The 14,740-nt window shown below is 61.4% G+C and overlaps 2 protein-coding genes across 5 annotated transcripts in view; both read left to right on the top strand.

Moving 5' to 3' along the window:
- The window catches only part of TBX1 (T-box transcription factor 1), a 162,142-nt gene extending 148,287 nt beyond the window's left edge, over positions 1-13,855 (top strand). The window contains exons 1-9 of one of the 4 annotated variants that reach the window (XM_062631476.1): positions 1,600-2,066; positions 3,920-4,048; positions 5,187-5,649; positions 8,880-8,981; positions 10,315-10,486; positions 10,663-10,818; positions 12,012-12,079; positions 12,285-12,385; positions 13,140-13,855. In XM_062631476.1, coding sequence (XP_062487460.1) covers positions 4,015-4,048; positions 5,187-5,649; positions 8,880-8,981; positions 10,315-10,486; positions 10,663-10,818; positions 12,012-12,079; positions 12,285-12,385; positions 13,140-13,570 — 1,527 coding nt within the window. In that variant the 5' untranslated portion in view covers positions 1,600-2,066; positions 3,920-4,014 and the 3' untranslated portion in view covers positions 13,571-13,855. Of the gene's footprint in view, positions 1-1,599; positions 2,067-3,809; positions 4,049-5,186; positions 5,650-8,879; positions 8,982-10,314; positions 10,487-10,662; positions 10,819-12,011; positions 12,080-12,284; positions 12,386-13,139 lie in introns of those variants that run through there. The other 3 variants (XM_062631475.1, XM_062631477.1, XM_062631474.1) reach the window with 3 other exon arrangements.
- COMT (catechol-O-methyltransferase) overlaps positions 1-14,740 on the top strand; it is a 363,876-nt gene that overhangs the window by 213,214 nt on the left and 135,922 nt on the right. The window lies entirely within an intron of this gene.

The following is a 14,740-nucleotide window of genomic DNA, read 5'->3' on the forward strand; positions in this document are numbered from 1 at the left end:
TTAGCGAAACCTCTACGAATTGTTACTGCTTAGCCTGCAGCACCGCTGCCGGCAGCGTCAGCCTTTCTCGTACCGTTCTCTGCTATCGCTCGCAGGGCACGGGCGGTGCTGCCGCGTCGGGCAGGGAAGCTGGGAGACGCGAGGCGCCCCGCGCGCCCGGCTGCTCATCTGGGAGGGGTGCGGAGAAATGAAAGTGTGTGGACGCGTGCGGTGCCGCTGCCCCGACTCTGCGTGGCCCCAGCCCCGGCTCGCTGCCGCTGTCCCCCCGCGGCTCAGCGGGGAGCTGGGGTTCCCGTGCCAAGCCCGAGCCAGGCCGTGCGGGGCCGCCCCCCTTTCCCCTGCAGAGTCCGCGCCCGCCTCCCTACCCCCCCGCAAGCCGGGCTCGCCGGGGGCCCGTCGGGGCGCAGGGGTTGTGGGGGCGGGAGGGACGGAGGAGCGGGCAGAAAGGAGGGATCGCGGGAGGAACGTAGAGGAGAGATGCGGGCGGAGGGGTGAGTGTGAGGGGCTGAGAGGGAGAAGGCGGCGGGGCCGTGTCCCAGGCGGTCGTCGGGGCCGCAGCGCATCTGCAGCATAGCCCGAGCGCAGGGTGCGCGGGGGAACCGGGCCTGGGGGACCTGGCGCCTCCGCAGCAAAAAAGCCGAGGCTCGATGGGAACGCGGCCGTCCGCGCCTGGGGGCACCTGTCCCGGCCCGTGGGGAGCGGTGCCGGCGGGGAAACCCCTGAGAGAGAGGACGAAGGCAGCAGCCCACGGGGTCCGCCTCGTCTGAAAGGTCTGGGGGATTGCAAGGTGCGGAGGCCAAAGAGAGGAGGGGGCGGCAGCGGATACCTGCTGCATGGCGAAGCCTCGCCGGGGCCGGGGAAGGTAGTGGAGTGGCAGGGCAGAGGCGTTGCTTGGACTCCAGGGCTGGGGGCTGCCGCCGGGGAGTGGGGGGCATTGCAACACGTTGCGGGTTTTTGCTGCCGCCACAGGCTTTTGCACCACCGGCGTCTGAGCGTTTCGGGGTGAAGCAGTTGTGTGTCCACAGAGAGGGGAGGAGGGGTCCTGCCCTTCTTCACTGTCGAGTTCTTGGAGTTTCCGCAGAGCGGAGCCGTTCCCAGCGGGGAAGCGGCGGGACAACCTCGACCGTCCCTCTCACCTGCTCGGCCGAGGTGTGAGGAGCACCCCAGGGGAGCAGAACGCTCCCCTTGCCCTCTCCCTGGTGCCCTTCCGACAGCTTCCGGGCTCTATCAGTTTCCCTCCAGGGCCCAGGGACGACGGCACAACCCTGGACAGACCCTCGCTAACGGCGGGGTTAGCAGCCCCCCACCGAGGCTGGACGAGCTTTGCAGAGCTCCGGCGATGCTGAACGACCGGGGAAAGGGACAGTGCCCGCTGGACGAGACGCCTGGCAAAGGCGGCCTCTGGTTTTAGGCCCTTTTGGCGTGCAGGAGAGGGGATAACGCCGTTTACCGCACTGCGCCGTGCCACCCGCTCCCTCGGCTTTGCTCTGCCGCTGTCGGGTTCCCCCGTCGCGGGGTAGCCAGGGCTGGTTTCACTCTGCTGTCGTCTCAGCTCTTATTTGGCGCTGCTCACACGTGGGCGTGCGGGAACGGGCCGGGGGGGTCTCAGGGGTCATGGGGCCCGAGGGCCGGCTGGCAACGATTCCTGGAGACCACTAAGTCGCGACCCCGCCAGGCAGGCTGAGGGGCTCATCCGTGCCCGGGCTGTCCTCGACGTAGCGCTGCTTCCAGCTGGGGCTTTTACCTAAGGAGCAGGGAAAGAGAAAGGGATAAAGCTAGGAAACGGTGCGGGCAAGAAAGTCAAGGGCAGCGACCTCGACTCTGCTGGGGTGCTGGGTTGGGGTTTTTTTCTTCATTTTCAAGGAAGGGGAAATTTTGTTTCCTCCTGGGGCAGAGGCTGCCCAGAACCGGGCACACCTCTGGGAAGGGGATGGTGCCTGTTCACATCAGCCCTTGAACTCCGTGAGGCGGCTTGCAACCCGCGCCAGCGGCTCTTCGCTTTCCTCCGATATTGCCCCGAGGTCTCCTAACGAAATCCATTCCCCTCCTCCCTATATTGCCGCCAGGTAAGCAGCGTGGGTCAGCATTGGAACACTCTTCTGTTTGGCATGTCCCTGAGCTCAGGGTAGAAAATGCCCTGGCCGGGAACCCCGGTGCCAGCAACAGCAGAGAAACAAAACACCGATCGTGTCACGCTCTGCCCTTATGCCGTTAGCTGCAGGAACATATGCTCAAATATGTAAGAGTAGTCTAGATTTTTCTCTGCAAATATTTTTACCACATCCAAAGATAATATTTCAACAAGAATCAAGCCCCGCAGGCTACAGACAGGGCAGCTATATATAACCCGCTTGCTCACTCCGACTCTCCGCGCATCGCTCGGGTTATGCAACCCCCATCGCGGCGGTAGCCACCGGCGCTCCCCACGGCTCCGCCCGCCCCATCGGGGCATATCCCCCGGGACCTCGGAGCAGCCACCCGCCCGGAGGGACCGGCACCGGGACTGGGACCGGCACCGGGACTGGGACCAGCACCCGGACTGGGACCGGGGCCGGGCCGGGCCGGCAGGGCTCGCCCAGCGCCGATGTGGAGGAAGGGCCCGGGGGACGCCGCAGCGCTCCGAAGGGTCGGTGCCGGGCGGTGAGTAGCACCTCACCCTCGCCAGGACAGGGCGGGGAACCGGGAAAGCTGTCCACGGTAGCCAGGGGAGAGCGGCCCCCGGTCCAGGCGGGCAGTGCAGGTGCTGCCGGCAGAGAGGGCTCTCATGCCGGGCCGGACAAACCCTCGCCGGCCGCCCCGCCGTTGCTTTCCGTTTTCTCCGCTTTTTTTGGCGAAGGAAATGCTCCAACGCCCGCGGGTGCTTTGATGGTTTGGTGGCTCGTGACTGGAGGGTCACATCCTGCCCCGGCGAGACGGCACCTGCGCCCGCAGCGCGCCCCGACGTGCCCGGCGCTGCGGCCGCTCGGACTGCGAGTCCCCGGGTCGAGCCGGGGCAGCCTGCGGCACCGTGGTGGATAAGGGCTGGAGGAAGGGAGCAATCCTCCCTCTCGGTGCCGGACATCCGCAGCGTGATTCCGGGCTCGGCTCGGCTGCCCTCGGCTTTTCCCTTCCCGTCGGCCGGTTCCCGGTGCCGTGATTGACACCATGGACCCCTCCGCCCGCCCCGAAGCACATCCCATCCCTCCCCGCCGGCAGCTCGCCGTGCCCGGGAGGCGGGGAAGGGCCTTCCCAGCCCTTTGACACCGTCTCGGCAGGAGTTTCACTTCGCTTTCGCCGCTGCCGCCGCCGCTTCTGCAGGCAAACACCCCCGGCTTCCATGTGACGCCTCCCAGCCACTGAATGGGGGAAAGCGCCTATAAGGGAGACACTTTCCCTACGTGCTGGAGAAAAGGAGGGGACGGGGGGGGCAGAAGCAGGAGGTGGTGGCTAGGGGGAAGGGAAAATAGAAAAATAATAAATCACAGGGAACGAAGTTGAGGGAAGAGAAACCGGCACCCTGGGGAAGAAATTCGTGGGGATATTTATTTATTCACCCCCCTATCCGGACCCCTCTCCCTGACAGGGATCGATCCAGCCGTTGCAGTGCTCGGTGCTGGCTGCAAAGGGGCCCGGGGAAGTTTCTTGCTCCCCAACGCCCTTCCCGGGGGGGATACTGAGGCTTTAGGTTGTTTTCTGGTGTGGGTTTTTGGTTGTTTTGGTTTTTTTTTAAGGTTCCCTCCCCCCGTCTGGAAGGAGGGGGGTCTCTCTCGCACCTCCCTGGATGGTGTGGTAGAAAGGAGGGGAGTGAGGTGGTGGGAGGGGGGGCTCGTGGTGGGAGGCTGTCGCGGCTGCTGCTCCTGCATTGGTGTCTCCCCTATGGACGAAAACAGCCCTCTGTCTCCCAAGGCAAATGCTTTCAGTATCGCCTCTCTGATTTCAGTCGCCGCTGCCGCCGAGCAAGCAGGGAAGGGAGCGCTGGAGGAGCGGCGCGGCGGCCGCAGCGCGCCCGCCCGCCCCGGCTGCCGCCCGCAGAAGATGCACTTCAGCACCGTCACCAGGGACATGGAAGGTGAGCGCTGCGCTCGGCCCCCCATGGCCGCGGGTCGGGATCCCGGCCGCTGCGTCCCAGGGAGTTTCTACGCGTCCCGGCCCCGCGGCTGGGCCAAGGGGAATGCACAGAGCGCGGCCTGCCCGCGGTGCCGGCCAGAGGGGTTTTGCCGGGCCCCCTCAGCCTTCCTATGGAGAACGAGGCTCTGCTCGTACCCCAGTGGCGGCTTCCGACGGCTCTACCGCTTGGATCCGAGTCCCCTCGGAGGTTCTGGAGCATCCCCCGACTGTGCCGGCCGTGCCCAGGGCAGCGGCAGGCCGGGGCTCGGCTCCCGCCGGCTCTGTAGCTGCTGTCCGGCCTGGGAACTGCGGCGTAAACTCGAGAGACCCTCAGGACCTCGAGGAGCCCTTCAGCATCGGAGGGGACCCGAAGGAACCGTCCGATCCCCGGGACGGCCTGTCATGCCCCGCAGGGCCCGCTCAAGCAGGCGCCCAAGGGCTGCTCGGCCGGGGCCGTTCCGGCTCTCCTTGGCGCGGACCCGAAGCTTTGCTCTGGTCCTGACTGTTCCCCCTCTCTCTCCCGGGGATGGAAAGGGGGGGAATTGCCACTCGAGGTCTACCTGTTCCCTGTCAGCCGTGGCCCCAGAGCGAGGGACGTTACCTGCAGCACGGCAGCTACACGGAAATAAGAACCGGTTTCTGTCTGAGTTCCCCCTCCTCCTCTTTATTTTTTTTTGGGGGGGGAGGATGATAGGGGAGAAGCAGTGTCTGGGGAAGTTTGCTTTGTCCCAAATCGTGTGCAGCAAGGGAGGCCTTCTGCAGAGATCGCACGGGCTCTGCACCGCCGCGGCTCTTGGCAGATCTCTGGGGTTTGCAAAGGGGAAAAAAGAAAATGAAAAAAAAAAAGAAAAAAAAAAAAAGAGCCGAGGCAGGCAGCGGGAGCAGCGAGCTCCCCGCCTGCCCCGGGGGGAGCGGGGCTGGGGCCAAGCAAAGCGGAAAGGGGGAGGCGCCCCGCTGGGCTGGGCGCAGGGCAGGAGAGGAGGCGGAGGGCACCCCGCGGAGCCGGCCGGAGGCGGGGGCCGCACGGAGCGGCGCGGAGCTGGGGGGGGAAGCGGGAGCCGGAGCGGAGCCCTGACCGCCTGTTTTTGGAATGATTTCAGCTATCTCCAGCCCCTGGCTCACCCAGCTGTCCCATTTTTGCGATGTTGCAGCTTTCACGGCCAACAGCCTGAGCAGCCTGAACGCCTCCGGGGGGTACCACCTCTCCCCTTCCCCGGGGGACCCGTACGGACAGCATGAGCCGCCGCACTACGAGCCCTGCACGGCTCAGCAGCATCCGCACCCGCCGCCACAGCCCCAGCACGGCTACCCCTTCGGCGGGGCGGCGGCGGCAGCCGGGGCCAATCCGCCGCCCCCAGGCCCCGAGCCGCCCGAGGGCGCCGGGGGAGCTGCCGCGGGGCCGGCCGCCGTCTCGGGCTGCTCCGCGGGGTCGGCCACCGCGGCCAAGGCGCCGGTGAAGAAGAACCCGAAGGTGGCCAACGTGAGCGTCCAGTTGGAGATGAAGGCGCTGTGGGACGAGTTCAACCAACTGGGCACCGAGATGATCGTCACCAAGGCCGGCAGGTCAGTGCGGAGCCTCTGAGCAGCCCGGGTCTCCACCCGCTCCCTCCGGCCCCGGGCACCCTGGCACGCCGGGGCGGTTGAATTCGCGGTTCGGGGGAAAATCGAGGCTGGACAAGGGCGAGCTGCGGGGCGGCTCGGCCCAGCGGCTGCAGACATTTTATCCTAGTGCTTCTGCCGGGGCGAAATCTGCGAGCTCTTGCGGGTCGAAGGCCTTGGGTGCTGCGGGGAGGAACGCGCGGCTCCTGCAGGCTGGAGGCGAAGGTGTGCGTGAGGCGGCCCGATTCGGGGAGCCGCGGCTTGCGCTCCGCCGCCGGCTTTCACATCCGCTGGAAAGGACGCTGTGCTCCTCCGGGAGCTTTCGACTTTCGGTTACCCCACAGGGGACTTAGATCCGTGTTTGCGGAGAGCGCTGTGCTCCCGGGGCGGAAAGCGACGGCACGGGGCGGGGAGGAAAAGTCAACAAACCAACCCGTGCGGTACCTGTAATTTTTAGCACGGGCAGAGCTTTTCCCGCCGGCGGGGAAGCAAACAGACCCTCATTCTGCACCTTGAAACGTCTTTCAGGACTGTTGCATTTCCCAGCTCTTCCGTAACGAGCCAGGCTGTACCCGGCTCTCCTCGGCCCTGCTCCGGACGCTCGGCTCGCTAGCCGGGACCTCGCTCCCGGCCAGGGAACAAAGGAAGCGGTCGATGCGATCGCGTTAGAAATCGGCAAAACTTGTGGGTGAGAAGCCCCAGTCACTGTTAATTACTGCATTTAGCTGCAGTCTCCGGGAAGCACCTTGGCCGCGCCTGCTTGGGCAAAGCTGCGGAGCTTTCCCCGCGCGGGCTCCGGGCAAATGCTGCCTTAGGGGGCAGCAAGCGCATTGCTCGGGTCTCTTCCCTTGGTTTAAAATGATCCGGGGGGGGGGGGAAGAAAAACTACCAAACCCCGCGGTGCCCTCTCGCACTGAGCAGTGGGAGACCCGGGCGCTGCTGCAGCTCAGCTGCCGCGGAGAAGGGCGCAGAGATGCCGGTTGGGCTCCGCTCTGAACGGGCCCAGCGCAAGCGGTGACCGCCGCCGTGCTCTCCCGCTTTCCCTCCAGCGGTTTTGAGGGTCCCGAAGGTGCATAAAATGAAATGTTTCTGTATATGCGGAGGGTGGGGGTGTTGGTTTGGTTTTTAATTAGCAATTTACTAAAGTCCTCGTGGTACCGGGCGGAGGGGCTGGCGCGGCGGTGCGGGATCCCGGGCGTGATTTCCCTCAGCCGGTGCCTGCCCCGGCGCCGGGCTGCGCAGCCCGCTGTCTCCGGCCGCGGCCCTTGGGCCCGGCGCCGGGATCGGCGCTGCTTTCCTTAGCGGAAAAGGTCGTTGAGGCTCCAGGCGGAGGCTCTCTGCAAACAGGAGCTCTTCGATCTGGCTTTCTTGGCTCTCCCGGGACAGTGAAAGCATTGCAAATATCCCACTCCAAAAGGGCTCGGAAATGAACCAGCTCGATTTGAATGAGAGGCTTTTTCCCGCTTCTCTTATTTTCTGACACCGACAGATATCCAGACAGGGGGGTAAAAACAGGGGAAACCGGGGTGAAACCATCAGGAAAAGAAGGGCTCAGCGAAAGCGCTGCGAAGCACGTTCTCTCCCAGCTCCTCTGGCCTGGCCCTGCTGTTTGTCTAGGTGGGTCTTATCATCTCGGGTTGTTTGTTTTAAAACTAAGTTTTAAAACAAGAAACACCGGAACTGGAGCTAATGGGAGCTTTTATACCTTTAAAAATAATAACAGAGGGAGCAATTGAAAATGTCCGTCAGAGTTTGTTAAAGCGTTGCAGAGAGGGAGGCTCAGCACCCGATCCAGATGATGCCCGGCAGTGCCGGGCCTGGGCTTGAAGGTGCTACGGGGCCAGAGCCCGCTGCCCATAGCCCTGGCAAGCAGCTTGTCCTCGGTGTAGAGCAACGGCACACAACCAAAAAAGCTCCGGGAAGAGGCATGGCGGGTCCGGCCGTGCGCCCCGAGAATGAGCCGGGGCTAGGCTCCGTGTCCGGGTTTGATCCGGGTTGTTTTTACTGGGAGTGTTGGGAGTTTGGTTTTTCAACGGCTGCAAATCACCTTCCCAAAATGCCGCCCGCTGCTGCTAGCTTCGTTTCCTACTCGGGACAAGGAGTGTAGCAAACAAAACCGAAGCCGTAACGAGCCCAAACGCGAGGGCGAATCCCTCCAGGGAGCCGGGGGCCAAGCCCTGTCCCCGGAGTGTGCAAAGGGAGGTGGGGTTGCCCGACCCCATCCCTTAGCCCACCCCCGATCGCATTTTCCCCGCAGCCCCTCGAAGGGATCGTGCCCTCCCTGAGCGTGGGACCCGCGCCCCCGGCTATAACCTGGGGCCTCCAGGGGCCTGCGCAAACTGAGCAGCGGGGACAGCCCTGGGGGGCGAACTGCCCTACCGGGGAGCCCCAGGCACCTTCACGCTCTCATTTTGTCCCGTAAAGGTGCGTGGACAGGGAGCTCGACAAAACCGAGAGCGGTTTTCCTGGGGGATCCCCATTGCCCTCTAGTCCCTGCCCGCCGCGGCGTGTGTTTGCCCTCCGGGCTGCGGGAGGTCTCCTGCTGGCCCCAGAGACCACAGTGCTGCTGTAACCGCTGCTTTAAAACGGGCACAGGTTTGGGGGAGAAGTTGCAGAAGTGGGAACTCTCACATCGGCACAGGAGGTTCTAGACATGCCCCTCGGGCTGCCCGAACCTTCCAGGGCTCTGCCAGCGGCTCACCGTGGTGTGTCCGGAGATGGGGTAATGCCTTGCATCTGCCTCAAATCAGGTCAGCTGAAAAAAGGATGAGGAAACAGAGGAAATTCTTTTCACTTGTGTCTCCCCATGACAAAGGCTGTGGTGGTACTTGTTTCCCCTTCTCCGGTGGGACATTTTGGGTGTCCAACACAAACGGTCCTGGAGCCGGCAGGAGAGGCAAGGCCCGGCTCGTCCTGTGGGATGCTGCTGAGGGCCAGGGGACACGGCAGCCTCTCTCTCCACACTGCCCGGCAGCATCTGTCTTTTTCTCCCATTCTGGCCGGCGGTTCCTGCGGGGGGGTCGAACATTGCAACCGGGCAGGAATCAGGGTAGCAGGAGGTGGGAGGACTTGGGAGGTTGTGGGGCTCCCGTTCACAGCACCCCCGGTCAGGGAGGGTACGAGTATCTGCGTCGGCCCCTCAGGGCTCCCATTGCCCCTCATCTCAGTTCTGCTCTCTCTCCCCTCTCTGCCAGGCGCATGTTCCCCACCTTCCAGGTGAAGATATTCGGGATGGACCCTATGGCTGACTATATGCTCCTCATGGATTTCGTCCCTGTGGACGACAAGCGATACCGGTAAGCAGCAAGCTGCCCATCCCGTGGCTCTCAGCGCTATGGGAGCTGGAGGGCCGCTGCTCACTTCCTGTACCCTCGGGGCTCGCGAATGCGCTTCTGGGCCCGACACATGTCGGTGTGAGTCGGGGAGAAGGCGTGGGGTGTGCCTGCCCCGGGGTCTGTTTCACACCATTACGAGTTTGGGACCGGGAGGGGCTCGGCTGCACTGGGCACAGACCCGTGGGGCCTCCTCGGCTTTCTCACAATGCCCGCGGCCGGACCGGGCAGGAGCTGCCTTGTTTTTCCCAGAAAAACCCTCCCAGTCCTGCTGCTCCACGTCTTCACCCGGCAAAAGCCTTTTGCTCCCTAATGAATATTCCCCGGTGGTTCTCGAGTACTGTAGCTTCTCGGCTGGGGCCGGTGGCTCGGCAGGGCTGTACCGTGCTTAGCAGGGAGCTCACTGGGTGCTTGGGCGAAGAGAGTAGGGTTTATGCAAAGGGCATGGGCCATCTGAGCCGCAAAACCCTGGCCCTTGTTTCCAGCGTCAGTGTGGGAAGGCCTTGGAAGCTGGGGACTCGCAAGGCAGCGATGGGGTCTGGTTTGGCACCCCTTTCGTTTGAAGACAGTGAAAGGCGCATTATGTTTTTAGCTTCAGGTCAGGACGCCGAGCAGGCAGCCGTGTAGGAATCGCAGGGTCCGATATATAAATATTTAGACAGATATCCAAATTCTCAGGGCGTCCTAGAAATGTTTGCTTGTCAAGGGAAGTGGGATATATAACATCCAATTGAGTATATCTTTAAAAAGTAATGTTTCTGCTCAAGTCCAATGGTGTCTAATTCCCCCTGTGCAAACACTGGCTTTTAAAGTAAACACGTGTATAGAAGATTGGTTTCTCTGTTTTAAATGTTACTGTTTAATATGTTCTTTGAAAGAATGAAACAAGGCTGCTAAACTCTGGACCTGCTATTAATCTACACATACCTTTCCAGTCTTCACTTAAAGCCAGAATATTACTGTATAGAGGGCTCCCTTTCACCCTTTAATTTTTTTTTTTTAGAGGAAGGGGGAGCTTTTGTGGCTTCTCTTCCAAATCTGTGCAGGTAGCTATAAATTTCCTCCACCCTGCAGATTTTTATCCTGCCAGTTCCATTAGCGACCTGCTAAATTATTAATTCTCCCCTCAACGAGTCTGGCTATGGAGAACTCACTCGCTGCCGTAGGACACAAAGGGACAGGGGGGACTGGGATGGGACACCCCCCCCCCCCCCTCCCCGGACGGATCCTGCTCGGCCTCGGCGTGCTGGGTGGGAGCCGCTGGACCGCGTCTGAGGGTGCGTTCTCCCCCCGGCAGGTACGCCTTCCACAGCTCCTCCTGGCTGGTGGCCGGCAAAGCCGACCCCGCCACCCCCGGGAGGGTGCACTACCACCCCGATTCCCCGGCGAAAGGGGCTCAGTGGATGAAGCAGATCGTTTCGTTCGATAAGCTCAAACTGACCAACAATTTGCTGGATGACAACGGGCATGTAAGTGTTGCCGGGCGACGCTGCACAGACGCCCCGTGCCGTGGCTCCCGTGGAGTGTCCCTGCCCGCACCCCCCACCCCCCGGGTAGGGTAGCCGGCAGGGCCGGGGGCTGCGCTCTCCTCTCTCCATGCTCCGCCTGAATCAGTTATTGTCTCCTTGCTCGTTTTATCATTCAGATCATTTTGAACTCCATGCACAGATACCAGCCGCGTTTTCACGTGGTCTACGTGGACCCCCGGAAAGACAGCGAGAAATACGCGGAGGAGAACTTCAAAACCTTCGTCTTCGAGGAGACGCGCTTCACAGCCGTGACCGCCTACCAGAACCACCGAGTGAGGAAGCAGTGGGGCTCGGGGCAACCGAAAACAGGGGTTGGGGTCGCCGCGGAGATACCGCTGGTGCAGGCGCACCCTGCTCCGGGCTGCGGGAGTACGGCGGGGCGGGATTCCTGCCGCCTCCTCCCCGCTTGCTAAACCCTATTCCGATAGTCGGGGAGCTAAACTGAGCTCTGCGTCGCTGCACACCGAGGAAGTGATGTGAGCTGCAGCCCCACCGCTGGCTCCCCCCCGCCCGTGGGGAGCTCATTACCCGAGGCTGGAGCTAGTTGGGAAACTACAGGCTTCCCGCTGCGAAATGTCACTCTCAATTTGTTAGGATAAATGTGCGATTTTACTTCTCTAAGCTCGTAGCGGTCAGTTCCTCCCTAGAATACAATTACATGTTTAAAAAACGAAACGAAACAAAACAACCCACCCCCCCAATTTGATGCGGATTTCTGGGCAGCAGTTAATCCAATTGCTTCTTTAAATCGCATCAGTGTAACATAAAGAGCAGAAATCCCATCCGCGAGAGCAAATACGGATTCAAAGCAGGGGCTTTTCAGTGCTGCTCTCAGCCGCCTCGCTCCTCTCTGGGGCCGCAGCTGGTGCCACCCTCTGCCGCGGCTCCCGCGCATCGGCCCGGGATCTCCCGGGGTTCCTGCCGGGGCCAGAGCACGGCTGTGCCTTTAAGGGGCTTCGGAGTCCCTCCCGGCTGGCATTTGCTGATGGCTCCGGACAGCTGCTCTTTCTCTCCTGCTTTCTATCAGTTTGACCTCTAAGGCTGGAACTGTCACTGAGGGGCTTAAAGTTTGTTTTTCAACCCATTCCGGAAACTCACAATCGCTTACTTTATCCATGGATTTACTTAAATATAGAAAATGTCCTGCCTTCTCCAGTCGAATTAAATAAATACATAAGTATGAGTTATCCAGTAATTTGTCTTAGCTGCTCCAGTGGTGACCCATATAATGTGGCATTTTCTTACAAGTGCATTTACACAGCCCTTGCAGCCAATGCAGCCACCTTTCACCTTGAACTCCTATTAGATAATGTCCTAGCCAGCGTTTTCTAACAGAGGGAAAGTACATGCCTGTGCTCTGTGGCAGAACATGTCCAGCTCCCAATCCCAGCTCAGGAGCATGCTTGTTGTTTGACCGGGGCCCTGTGTATGCCACTTTGAGACATTTCCCTGCTTCTCCCTACAGATCACACAGCTGAAGATCGCCAGCAACCCTTTCGCCAAGGGATTCAGAGACTGTGACCCTGAGGACTGGTAAGGCTTTGTCTTTATTGACTGTCACTACACCCCACACTTAGCCCCAGTTCCGCATGCACCTGCCCAGCTCACATCTGCACAAGGCTTGTGTGGAAGTTCAGGGGATGCAGTGCCCCATTTGCCAGCTGCAGCTCACAGGAGCAGCATGCCAAGTGCTCATTCTGTTGCACTGTTGGTATCACTTCTCCCTTTATTCTTCCAGGCCCAGGAACCACAGGCCAGGGGCCCTGCCTCTCATGAGTGCTTTTGCCAGATCCCGGAATCCAGTCTCTTCCCCGGCACACCAGAATGGGACAGAGAAAGGTGAGAGCCTGCAATGGCCTGGCCAGCCTGTCACCCGGGACCACAGCGCGTGCATGCTCGGGGCCAGCCCTGCTTACCATGCCAGTGTACTGCTGCCTGCAACGGGCACAGCTACAGTGCTAATGAGCTTTGCAGCACCACCTATTTTATTTAACAAAAATAGCCACCTTCGTAGCCTAATTCATTCGCCCTAAGTCTAAAAGACTCACAGCTGTTGTGCATAAGCAACTTTGCTGCTTTAAAACACACCACCCTCTTCCTTTAGTGTCTCTGACTTTTTGGCAGCAAGCTCAGCTTTTCAGGCAGGGATGCAGTGATGGCCACTGGCTCTCCTCGCAATGCCCTTTTGACGTGCCCCAGCAGCACATTCAGGACCGACCCTCTCCCATTCAGGAGCTTCAGTCAGGTCGAACAGCACCTCTGCCCATTGACTCCTTTTCCATTACGGAGAGCAAACAACTGCAGAGACAACCAAGGGCCTTTCTTCCAACACACTCCAGGCCTGCAAAATAAAGGGAAGTCTGTATTTGTTTAGTGTTACACAATTGCAAAAATTTCAGGCGTGTACCAGCTTGTCAGTCAATTCAGCTCCATTTATCTCAGTCAGAAGGTCCTGTCCCACAAGCCCCGGTTCCTGCTGCATGCCGCTGCGCACTCCGCTCGTTGCAAGCCTCGCTTTTACGGTCGCGCACCGCTTTTCCGTGTATTGAAGCGAGCCGCTGCGCGGTGGCGCTGACGCTGTGTGCTCCCGCAGATGCTGCCGAGAGCCGGCGGGAGTTCGAGCGGGAGGCGGCCGGCGGGACGGCGCTGCACGCCGAGGCCGCGCACCAGCAGCTCATGTCCCGCGTGCTCAGCCCCGCGCTGCCGGGCGGCGGCGGCGGCCTGGTGCCCCTGGGCGGTGCGGGCGGCGGCCGGCCCAGCCCTCCCCACCACGAACTGCGCCTGGAGCCCGCCGCCTCGGAGCCGCTCCACCACCATCCCTACAAGTACCCGCCGGCGGCGGCCGCCGCCTATGACCACTACCTGGGGGCGAAGAGCCGGCCCGCGCCTTACCCCCTCCCCAGCATCCGCGGGCACAGCTACCACCACCACCACCACCATCACCACCACCACATGAACGCGGCGGCCGCCAACATGTACTCGTCGTCCGGCGCGCCCGCCAGCTACGACTACGGGCCCAGATAACGGGGCCGCCGGCGGCGCGAGAGACTGGCAGCGCCCGCGCCTTCCGCGACCGTTACCGTCCTTTCCCCCCCTTCCCGCCTTTCCCCCTCTCCCCGCCTCACGAGTGAGCTGATAGGCCAGCCTGTCCTCATCGACACCCGCAGAGACCAATCGCAGGAAGCCGGAGTCGCCGTCCCGCTCCCCACCCGTCGGCGGGCCGCGAGGCGGTGTGTGGTGAGGGGCCGGGTGCTGCCCGCCGCGGTGTGACCCCGCAGCTGCACTTTGATAAATGAAGCCATATGTCGTTCTGTATCTCCATCCTACCCCCGCGCCTCCGTTGTGGTGCCCCCGAGCGCGGCGAGCAGCAGCGGTGAGGTGACTCGCCCCCTGCTCCCTCACCCGCCGGCTCTTTCGATGGAGGTTTGGTGTTGCCGCCAGTTTTGGCAGTGCCACGGGTGTTTCCCAGCCCAGCGGGGTGTGTACGGTTAGCACCGGGCAGGGAGCGCTGCGGGGCTGGCCGTGAGCACCGGCGGCACCGGGCCCCGCGGTACGGTGTAATTCTGCACGGGTCGGTGTGAGTGTCGGCTGGGGGATGCTTGGTCTCGTTTGCTGGTGGCTCAGGTGGTTCTGTGAGGACTGTCAGAGGAGGCACAGTTTAGCTTAAGGGAACACTTTCAATCTTCACCGTCAGAACTAATTGCCCACTTCTCCTCCAGTCCCGACCTGCCCGTGAGTTTTGGGGTTCTTTGGGGCGGTTTAACCACAACAGCATTTTCTGGAGCTGTTGAGCCCGTGGCCAAGAGCATGCCGTGTACATCTTCTGTTTTTCACAACAATGGATGCTAAGGTTTAGAAACCAGCCTGGGGTGAGGGAATACTTAGAATTTAGGCTGCGTGTTCTCAGCAATAGTTTGTGAGCTGGCTGCTTCCCAAGCAGCCTCACAGTACTGCCTTTCTACATCCTTTCCCGAGCTCTTGATCTCCCATTGAGAGGTGCCTTTTAGAGGAACTTCAGGATTTTTCCCCCCAAATGCCTCACCCTTTATATTTGGCTGACCCAAACTGCTGTAGTCCCAAAGCACCTATTCTGCACCTGCCTGCTTGCTGCATCTCCCCTCTTAAAGCTGGTAAGTACTTTTTCCTTTTTTCCCTTTAATATCTTCCTTCAGTAGTAGTCTTTCCGTATTGTTG

Source organism: Pezoporus occidentalis, unplaced genomic scaffold, assembly GCF_034315485.1.
Source record: "Pezoporus occidentalis ecotype Australia unplaced genomic scaffold, CSIRO_AGI_Poc_V1 ctg37, whole genome shotgun sequence".
Taxonomy (NCBI): Eukaryota; Metazoa; Chordata; class Aves; order Psittaciformes; family Psittacidae; genus Pezoporus; species Pezoporus occidentalis.